The sequence below is a fragment of the Lipotes vexillifer genome, unplaced genomic scaffold, assembly GCF_000442215.2.
Source record: "Lipotes vexillifer unplaced genomic scaffold, Lipotes_vexillifer_v1.1 scaffold36, whole genome shotgun sequence".
Lineage (NCBI taxonomy): Eukaryota > Metazoa > Chordata > Mammalia > Artiodactyla > Lipotidae > Lipotes > Lipotes vexillifer.
The window spans coordinates 4,634,981-4,646,046 of record NW_006792448.1 but is presented as its reverse complement, the minus strand read 5'-3'; the positions used below and the strand labels follow the sequence as shown (position 1 = coordinate 4,646,046).

The 11,066-nt window shown below is 45.7% G+C and overlaps 1 protein-coding gene across 2 annotated transcripts in view; it reads right to left on the bottom strand.

Moving 5' to 3' along the window:
* LOXHD1 (lipoxygenase homology PLAT domains 1) overlaps window positions 1–11,066 on the bottom strand; it is a 213,373-nt gene that overhangs the window by 159,524 nt on the left and 42,783 nt on the right. For both annotated transcript variants that reach the window (XM_007465616.1, XM_007465617.1), the window contains exons 6-7: window positions 9,449–9,597; window positions 131–254 (exon numbers count right to left, since the gene is read on the bottom strand). In XM_007465616.1, the coding sequence (XP_007465678.1) occupies window positions 131–254; window positions 9,449–9,597 (273 nt within the window). The remainder of the gene's footprint in view (window positions 1–130; window positions 255–9,448; window positions 9,598–11,066) is intronic.

Below are 11,066 nucleotides of genomic sequence, written 5' to 3'. Positions count from 1 at the left end.
AGGAATGTTGTCTAAAGACATGGCTGCTTCCCACTTGATTGCAGGCCTCCAGACCCACAGATGAGAACATTGACCCTCAGGCAGAAAGTGAAATATTAGCCAATTGGGCCTCCCCTTTCTTCTGTTCTACCTGTGGTCTCAGCTCCGCCCACTAAGATATCCCTCTGAATTTTGCCATCGTCTTCATCCAAGGCCAGCCAGCGGTTAAGAGGGAAATCATATTTTCTTTTATTCCCAATATCTTCAATGACAATCTGGGAAGGAGAAGAGAGGAAAGGAAGGTTAAGTGTCATTGAGGTCACACCTGGTGACCGAATCCATTCCTCCATCACTTGAGTGAACTCCAAGTATACTTTCTCATCTTCCTCGTGGCCCAAGGAAAGCTTATCACAAGGACACACCTGTTGTCAAGAAAACCTTGCAAAGCACTGAGAGTCAAACAGGGATGACTGACAATTAACTCCTTGAATTACTGAGTCTTGCTCCCTCCTCTGCTAAGGATCATTAAAAAAATGCTATGCAAGAAACTTGGCAGAATGGACCCTGTGAGACTGAGGTGCTAGAACTGGAAGCCTGGATTTACAGACAGCATCAAGACCACCATCTTCCTCACCTGCTGAAGGTTGGGATTCTGACCTTCTTGCTGAGAAGCAGAGTCCACACAAAGGGAACTACAAGCCCTGAATCTGGCACACAGAATCCCAGTATCTGGTGACCAGGTTGGAAAAGGTCAGCCACTGACAGTGAAGTTGGAACTGAGCATCCATGAAGCCCCCACGGGGACTCACATGTGAGCTATGTTGGCGAGGCTGAGATAAATGTGTTTTCTAGAGCTCACCAAGGAGCTGAGGGGCCCTCCTAAAATGTCCCAGGAACATCCAACTGAAAACTCACTCTAAGATAAGTGTGATCGTCAATAACCAGACCAAGTCCTCCAGTCATAATGGGAAGGCAGATGCATCTGGTGACAGACAGGGTGAGTTGGAAAGTAAAAATATCTGCCCAGGTACTCCCAGGACTGCCTGACAGAGTGGGGCTCCGATTTTCAGTGAAAGACTCACTTCCTAAGATCAAAGTGTCTGTAGTGTGGAAACAGGGCATGTCTTGGTCTTCCTAAAGGCATCTCACCTTGTTCTAATGCAATGTTCATCAAGGAATCTTCTGGGCTGAGAGCTGAACTCCTGAGTATACCACCCACCAGAGAGGGGTCAGTGGCCTGAGCCAGTGGCCAGGACCAGCCGTCCCGCCAGCGTTCTCTCTCCAGATACATCAGCATTCAATCTCTGGTTTATAAATCAGTCCCTTGTAAGTTTGGTTGGTGTGAGTCAGCCTTCAGAGCTGGCTGTTTTTTATCGAGTGTCTGTACTTTCAGAGCTGAGTGCCTGGAGACCTCTGTGGCCTGTCCAGAAGGGGTTCTGTCTTGAAAGGAAGTCCAGCCTCTCCCAATTCACGTATCTGCACATTTCTCTATGTCTTTCCTCTCCCAGGGTTGAGGCTGTGGGGAGATTGGGGAGCCAAGGATCTGGGCTATACCTCCTGACCCCCTTTACGCTGACCCTCACAGGGTTGGAAAAGCAAGGTGAAGAAAGAAAAGACTTAGGGCTTCCCTGGTGGCGCAGTGGTTGAGAGTCTGCCTGCCGATGCAGGGGACACGGGTTCGTGCCCCGGTCCGAGAAGATCCCACATGCCGCGGAGCGGCTGGGCCCGTGAGCCATGGCCGCTGAGCCTGCGCGTCCGGAGCCTGTGCTCCGCAACGGGAGAGGCCACAACAGTGAGAGGCCCGCGTACCGCAAAAAAAAAAAAAAAAAGAAAAGACTTAGTTTATCAGATAAGCTGTCAAGTCTACTAATTGACAGATATACAGATTCACCATTTCTGTCTTTAAATGTTCACAGACTGGTGTGCCAGCCATAATTCCAAGAGCAAATGACAAACCACCCTCACAGTTCACAAAGATGTCATCAATAAAAGGCCTTCTCCTGGCCTGATAGCTGATGGACATTCCTGGCTTGAGAAGTTCATCTAATCTGAAAAATAGAATGCGTTGCCATTAAATAACTCTGTAGGACTAAACTAGCTTGCACAGCTGAACCACAAAGGGAAGAGAAAATATATGAATGAATATTTGAATAACCAACAAGATTCTAAAAATTAGACATTCCGAAATACCAAATCACAAAGAAAGGCTGAGACATAAACACTTAAGCACTGATATAAAAAGTATAAAAGTCCAGGAACAGTTCTGGGAATTTTCCAAATGAGTATTGAAATATATAAACAATTACTGATGACATCTGTTAGTCCCAAGGTCTGCAGGATGAGGCTGGAGGAAGCTGGCTCCCAGAGGGTGGAACATTTTGGAACACATCTAGTAGCAAATGGTGAGTGCTATAGGAAGGAGCAGAGAGGTGAGATGTGGAAGGAGCCTACGTCGGCACAGGAAGATTGTCCAGGGGGACGTGGCAGAGGACTCTCCCAAAGGCATTCTGGCCTCTGCAGATATGGGTCCTGTTGCTTGGGACCCATGACCCCTGTTGCTTAAAGGATATTAGTAAGGGCCCCTCTGTGGGAGAATAAGCAGCTTTTCCACTTGTGTTCACAAGTTGCCCAGACATCCCTGAGTTTTCATAAAGTTCCTTTTAAGAATTCAAGACAGCTCAGGAATGGTTTTTGCTAACAGAATGAAATGGTGGTGCTCCCTTCAGACCACAGTTTCACAGTCTGTTGTTCTGGCAGAGACAACTGTAAAATAAGACTGGAAAGACAGAGTGGCCTTTATCATGAATGATAGAAGCACACACCTGGAGTGTGTGTGTGAGAGACAGACAGACAGACAGAAGCAATAACCTAATGGAAGATAAGAGCTGTTATCTCCTGGAGGAATATTCTCACCTGCAGACAAGCCTATAGGCTGGGCTGACCTTCTAAGAGGGAAACCAGGGCACATGAGCCCTTGGGAGGCGAGATGGCAGCCAGACAAGGGGGCCTGTCCACGGTGGAGCCCGCTCTGTCCTGCAGCAACAGGGACACAGCAGTTACGAGGCGAGACCACCGTTACGAAAAGCCAAGGATAAACCAACCGCGAAAAAGAGGAGGAAAAGATGAAGCTGCCAAGCAGGGGTTCTTTCTTTCTGGTTCTCTCCAGATGGTTCACAGACACATCCAAACAGTCCAGGACACGGGAGCCTGCATTTCCTCCCGCACAGGGTAAACATGTCTGTGTGAGCACATGGGGTTTGACTTGGAGTCGATACCTTGCAGATCAGTGTAGAGAGTCAACCATGACTCACAGCAGCTCTCCCTCCTCCATATGGGAATAATTTCCACCAACTTTCCATAACCTGATTGGAGCGGAGACCCATTCTGGGCAGAAGAAACAAACCCCACACACATAGGGCAATCTGGAGAAGCTGAAGGGTCTCCTCCTTCCCGCCCACGTGCCGAGGTGCCTGAGATGCAGACAGTCTGGGTGATCCACAGTGTTCCCTCTCTGTATCAGCCACGGGGCAGGAAATGAATGTAAGACCTCTCCCTGTTTCCAATCATCCCTTTGAACATGCATATCTGTTATCCAGTAAAGGTGGCCCTTGCTTGACTCATAAGCAGTCATCGCCACATTCCAGGAACCACTATTGAACTGTGGTTTACATTTGGAGTTCTTAGATCATAGGGCAAGGGACAGATAGGTTTTGACACAGGAGAAGATAAAAGAGGAAGACTTTGGAGTTTACAAACCTACTTGGAAAAAAATCTTGGCATCCAGGGCTTAGCAGGGGAGACCTGGTGTCATGGAAGAACAAGGGAATGTTCTATGGGGGGAACAAAGCTCAGCGAAGGAAGGGGGGTCAGTGTCCTCCTCCTTCCCCACACGCCCTGCACCTCGCTCATCACACTGCAATACTGTGTCAATTACTGCGTAACATACCACAAATATGAGTAATGGTAAATGACAGCATTTGAATGGTGACACCCCCAATGCTCTCTCCCTTTCCTCTACACTTCATCCCTCCCCGCTGAGCCCGCCCACACACCCACTCCTTCATTACTGCCTCGGCTGCCTCATTCAATAAAGACCTTTGATGGCTTATTCTGATCAGCGCCTGTGGTGGTCCTGCCCTCACCTTCTCCCTGACATTATTTCTCAGTTCTCTGAGCCCTGTGCCCTGGTCCAGTTATTTAGTATCCCTGTGCCACCTTCCAGCTGCCCCTCATCTGTCATCCCCTCTGCCCAAAGGAGTCCTCCCCCCTGCTCCCCCTGAAAAAGCCTGCCCATCTTCATGGCCCAGCTCCAACGGACCCTCCCTGAAGCCTTCTCTGTTGCCCAATCAGGCACAACTCACCCAACATTTTTTTTGTACCTCACGTAAGACTCATCTCATCCTCCTTCGCATTAAAGTTGGGGTGATTCTGTTTTCTGATTTTCAAACTGGGAAATTTGGTTTGATCAGCACATGTGGGACACTTAGGACAGAATGTTTGTTCACTGAAAGCTGGACTTTCCCTGCAGTTTTGGAATATAAGGTTAAAGTAAGTAACCTGCTTTATAGTAAGGAAGTATTCAGGAACTCATCTTGTCTCTTTTAGAAGCAGAACCATGTTCACTGCAACAGCTGCAGTTGGTAGCTCAGGGCCTAGGATATAATAATAAATCAGTAAATGTTTGTTGAATGTTGAGTATCAATTGGTGACATGAGGCCATGTTGGGCTACCTGAGGTCCCTGAAATCTGTTCATTAGCCTCTGTCTCCTCTTCCTGTTAGAGCCAGTGGTACTGGTTGAACTTACTCTCCCTAAGGCATGTGGCAGGTGATCCACCCAATTCTGGATTTTCTAATGCATGGCACAGTGGAGAGAGTCCAGACTCAGAGTCCAGAGGGCCTGGGGCAGGTGCCAGTACTGCCACTGAAGAGCTGTGGGGCCTCAAGCAAGTCCTCTACTGAAGCAGATGGGCCAAGGACAAGGCCCACTGGCAACTTAATGTTCCATCCTGTGACTCTTGCTCTTTTGTGGTGGTCATTGAGCTGAACTGATCAGTTGAGTCAGTCACGATTGTTGGACTAAGCAGACACGGGGACCCAAGCCATGTGCAAAGCCTGGGGGAGGGAGGATGCCAGCCCCGGAGAGGGGATAAAGAACAGGGGGCTGAGGAACACACACGGGCAATTGACTACGGGAGAAGAGGACGGAGATGACTTATGAAGGGGTTAATAACATTGGCTTTCAGCTTTATCCCACCAAGCCCTCACACATAAACACCAAAGGAGCAGTTGTCATGTGATGTCCAAGGCAACCAACCGGGCAACTTCGAAATGGGAGGACGTGCTGTGCAAGTGTCAAATTTGGAAACGCAGACAACTTAACAGCATTTTAATTGGCGTCTCTGTGGAGGTTAGATGAGGAGGGGGCAGCATGGAGACCCAGTCAAGAGGGAAGGCAGGAGGTTAGGGCTGGCTATGCATTGTGTAGTCACAAAGTGATGAGAGGTGGCCCAGGGTTTCCTCTAGCCTCTGGTTTTCAGCTTGAGCCCACCCTACCTGGGACCTAAAACCCTCCTTCCTCCTCTCTCATCATAATTCTTCCTTCAGGAAAATATCTAGTAAATCCAGGTGTTCTGACCTGCAAAATTCTTGAATTGTTTTTATGTCTTATCCCCAAGGAGCATTTTGGTTTGGCTTACATTAAAGGAACAGACTGTTAGGAGCTCTTCAGAAGCCAGTGAACCTTTGGAGGGACACCCACCTTGGCACTCGGGGGACAGGTGTGGACCTGACAACCAGGCCCTGAACTTGCCCCTACACATAATACTGGCTCCAAAGAGAATAACCAATCTCACACTGAAAGTAGCCTGCTTGGGCTTCTGGTTTAAAATAGTGTCTGACTAGTAACCAGTAAGAAGAGGAAAAAAAGAAAAGGAAGGCGGGAGAGGGAGGGAGGAGGGAGGGAGGAAGGAAACATCATTCTGAGGAATCAGAAGAAGAGCAGAACTCTGGAAAGGACTGGATAAAGGATACAGAAAAAGAATTCAAGAAACGGGTATGCGTAATAGAATATAAGAAGATATGGTCTTTATGAACAGGAGTAAACATCTTTAAATAGAAAGGGCTGCATGAAAAGGCAATAAAATGATATGAAAAGAGAGCTGGATTACATGAGAAAGGTATCCAGGAAAGCAATACTATACAGCAGCAAATACATCAAAGTTCTTACAATTCTGCATGCCCTTTAACCATCTCCTAGGAATTAATTGTAGGAAATAATCATAGATGTGTATAAAGATAAGCTACAAGAATGTTTGTTGCAGCACAATTCATAGTATCAATAATTTTGAGAAAAAAATTGAAATGTTCAACAAAGGGGAATTGGTTTAATAATTCATGGTATATCTGGGCAATGAAATATTATAGGCATTAAAAATTACATTGTGAAATATCAATGTTATTCTATTTCAATAGCATGGGGAAACAGGCATGTTACACTTGAAAGTAAAAACAAAGCAGTTTGTAAAATATTGTGCTTATTATGAACCCATTATTAAAAATGACATATGTGTATTCATTCACAGAAAAATGCCTGGAGGATATGTAATTTCTGGGTGGTGAAATTATGGTGGTTCAGATTATCTTATTTTTGCTTACTTGTATTTCCTAAACTTTTTACAATAAATATATATTACTTTTGTGAGAAGAAAAAAATAATTAGAAGAAACATTCAGAATTAAAATGCATATTAATAGGAGAAAGAAATGCAACTGGTAGTGTGAAAAATCAAATCAATAATGAGGTGGGGGAGAATTTGACAAGTTCCTATGGAATGCAAAGAAAATAGACGTGAAAGGAATAAAAGGGAAGCTGAGATCTTTGGAAGACAGAGAGCGGAGATGCAATAAATGGATAACCGGTGCTCCTGAAGAAGAGACCCAAAAAAAGCCATTCAAGCAAGAATCTAGTGTATAATAGGAAATCTTTTTTCTGAGCTATAAACAAACAAATAATCCTAGGCATCATGGAAAAGATTCAACTTGTTCCAGAGAAGTTAAAAACAAGGGAGGGAAGGAAGGAAGGAAGGAAGGAAGGAAGGAAGGAAGGAAGGAAGGAAGGAAGGAAGGAGGGAGGGAGGGAGGGAAGGAAAGGAGGGAGGGAGGGATGGAGGAAGGGAGGAAGGGTGGAAATAGGAGAGGAGGGGAGAGGAGGGAAGATGAATGAACTAACAAAGACCCTACTCCTAGACATTATCTGGCAAGACTTAAATTATAAATAAAAAGAAAAAAATCCCATAAGCATCCTGGATGAAAAACCACAAAACAGTTTGTCCAGAAAGAAATAAGTCTGCTTGGCTTTGATGTCAAATTTCAGAAGGTAACAGAACAAGATTTATAATGTTTTAAAGGAAAAAAGTGTTCTCACCCATATATTTCACATCTTGCCAAGCTGCCCTGTCCTTTGAGCAGGAAGATGACAAAAGGACCTGTTTCGGTGTGCAAATCTGTCTCTTTCACATAGCTTCCGAGAGCATAGGGGGTGAGGGCCCAGGTGACTAAGAAGGAAGCTGCCTTCAAAAAGTACAGCTGCAACGACTACATCAAGGCCTCCCTCAGGCCCTTGGGTGCACTTTGCAGCTCCTTCCACTACACCTGTGTTTTCATTCAGTCTTCCCTCCCAGGATGAAGGAACTGGGCTTCAAGGTACCTGCTCTGTGCCCCATCCTGGCTGAGGTCCTAAAACACACCTGCCTCCTCTCCCTTATCTGCCCTGAAGACACACCTCTGCCCACACATTGGCTCTTTGGGACCTGGACTCCTGCCTCATTTCTTCTCCAATCCAAGCAGCAGTTCCACTTAGCCTCCTGGAACCCTATTCAGAATTAGGCTGGCTGCTCTTAGGGCCAGGCCAGCCCCCTCTTTCCAAAGGACACTTGGCCATTCCTTGCTTCACTGATTCAGCACCTTGTCCCAGGCCAAGAGCTGGGAGATGCCCTCAAGGAACTTGGAGGCTAGTTATGGAGAGACGTGTGGCAGACACTCAAGGATGCTTACTCAACACCCTTTCCAATCACCTTCTTAGCCTACTTCTACTATGAGGGCTGGAAAGCCTACTTGAAATCCCAGTTTCTAACGTAGCTAGGGTGGCCACGTGACACAGGCAAAAGCTCCAAGGAGAGTTTTGTTTCTCTCAAAATAAAGCAAGACTTGCCAGAAAAATGTCTTTCCCCTTTGGTCTTCTCTTTTCTTCCTGCCTAGAACACAGATAAGATGCAGAGAGGTTCAGCAGCCACCACGTGATCATGAGACAACAAGCTGGAGGATGAAAGCCACAAGGCTGAGGATGGTGACATAGCGAGAGACCAGGTGTCTCAGAAAGCAGCTGCACCAGCCCTGAGCTGACCATATCTGTATCTCATGTGAGATGAGAAAAATAAGCCCCTGATTGGTTAACATTGCACTTCAATTTTCTGATACTTGCAGCCAAATATGTTCCTAACTGACACAAGATGATAAATTAAGGAATAACAAAACCTCAACTATCAGACAGCTTCATTCTAAATAGTCAAATTATTATAATCCGAGGGTTTTCTGTTTTTAGGCCATAAGACCTTTTCAAAATATTTTCCAAAATATGTTACACATCAATCTTTTCCTATCATTCTCTGATGAGCTGAAATAGATGGAGAGCTCGTGACTAAGGAAAATACATAGTCCATTTTCTAAATGACCTCAGACTTCCATAATTTTTCAATATTCTTTTGGATTTTTATATCTTCTCTGACTCCCCATTACAGTTCTCAATAACCCTACCAATTACAGTGTCTCTTTTTCCTTCTAATTTTCTGCTATAGGTTTAAAGTTACAGGTAGCAAGTTTGCTAGAAGGGATTATAAGCAAGCACTGAGTGAGAATCTGAGGGGTCTTGCCTTCACAATCAGGGCAGGGCAAGGTAATGCCAGGGACATGAGCTCTCCTCATGAACTTTGAGCCAGATATGTCTTAGCTTCTCAGAAGCCTTTTTGCTTTCTTCTTGATTCTTCACTTAGTCCTGGGTAGGTGAAATTATGAGGACCTGAGATCCAGAAGTTTGAGGTACAAAGCAACAGGCCAAGATAAGTCACAATGTAGCTTATGATTAACGTGAAATGAACGCTACAAGCCCGCGGGGTTATAGACATTCATGGGAGGGAGAGGTTCTGGTGGCCAGAGGGGAAACACTTCATGGCAGAGCCCTGAAGGATGATCAGACCCTGGCTGGGTTCAGATGACAGAAGTGGTCCTTCTAGGAAGGTGATAACACAAGCAAAGCCTTGGAGGCTACTGGGAGGGCAGCATGGTTGGCCAGTGGACTTAGGCAGAAGAGTGGAGACAGATCTAAAGAGGGAAGTTAGGGCTGAAATATAACTTCTGAAGAGCCAGAATTCCTGCCTCCCAGGCCAAGGGACCACAGACAGTCAGCTGAACCCACCTTTGACAGGAACCAGCCTGCAGACACCCCCTTGTTATTGTGGCCAACATTGATCTTCATGAGCTGCCCTAGATCCGGGGCATCCACTGTGAACTTGTCTTCTGCTCCCTTTTCAAAGTTGTCCTTTTCATTCTCCAGCCTACGCTCACCTGTATGCACAGACACATGAGAAAGTTACAAAGGAGACCAGAGGACGAGAGAGAAACAGCTCCAGACTTTAATGGGCTGCCCACGGAAGGATGGTTTCAAAAGTCACCACGGTGCGAGGTGGTGGGTTGTGACAGGCGGTATGTGGACACTCTCTGTACTTCCACTCGATTCTGCTGTGAACCTAAAACTGCTCTAAAAAATAAAGTTTATTAATTTTTAAAAAAAGGGCAGCTTCACCCCCAAGATCTACAGGCTCCTTAAATCCCTCCAGCCACCAGTCAAGGCCAAGGCTTGCCTTGTGTGTGGCTTGTGCCCAGGACCCACAACTGGGCTTCTGATTTCTGCCTTAGCCCAGAGTCCCCACCCTAGTAAACTGATTTGCTCCCCCATCCCTGGACCTGAGGCCCTGCCTTGTTTACCGGCTGCTGGTCCTGAACCAGGAACACAACCATGGTCGTTGGTCTAGGGGCTGTGGCTGGGACCCTGACATCAGCCAGCAGGCTTCCTTAGGCCTGACTCCTCTGGAAAACAGTGGTGATAAGTATTATCAGACACTGCTGGGTGTTTAACATGGTTTCTTCCCTCACTTATTCCACGGCACAATCTAGGAGGGAAGTATTATCAACTCTGTTTTGCAGATGAAGAAACTGAGACTTGGAGAAGTTAAACAACTGGCCAAAAGTCACACAGGTATTGAGCACATAGTTAGGACTTGATCTAACCTGTTCCTTCTACTTTTCAGTTTTCCATTATTACCCTCCGAGGTCTACCAGTCACCCTTACAACCCCACCTAAGCACCAGGCTTTGCTTATGCTATTCTGTTTTCTTTCTTTTCCAAAATTTGATTCTTCAAATTTTTCTAAATTTTAAATGGCCACAACTCAAACATATAGATAATAATAATAGTCATCCATGTACCCACCACCCAGATGTAAGAGGTATAACAGATATTAACATTTTGTGTAATTAACTTAGGCCTTTCTCTTTTTTAAAGGAAATTAAACATGACAGGTAGGTCTAAAGTCTCATGGTCCATCCCTTCCCCTGCCACACCCTCCCACAAACAAACACTATAGTCAACTGGTATCCATTGTTCCCATGAAGTTTTGCTTGCACATGTATGTATCCATAAAGAAAATATATTATTTTTGAATGTTTTAGAATTTTACAGAAATAACATCATAGTGCACATTGCTCTGTCTTAAGATAAGTTCCTTGTCTATACAATAGGGATGATAAGGGCTCCACCTCATTGAGGCTGCTGTGAGAATTAACTGAATGGATGTGTGCAAAGCCCTTAGGGCAGCGCCTGGAGATGGTAGGTGCTGTATAAGGGGTGGGCCGTTGCTATTGCTCCTGTTACCATCGTCCTATCATCACACACCCTTGTGCAACTTACTTTTTTTTAAGTTAATATCATGCTTTTGAGATTATTCTGTTGATGCTAGTAACAGAATTCCTCCAACT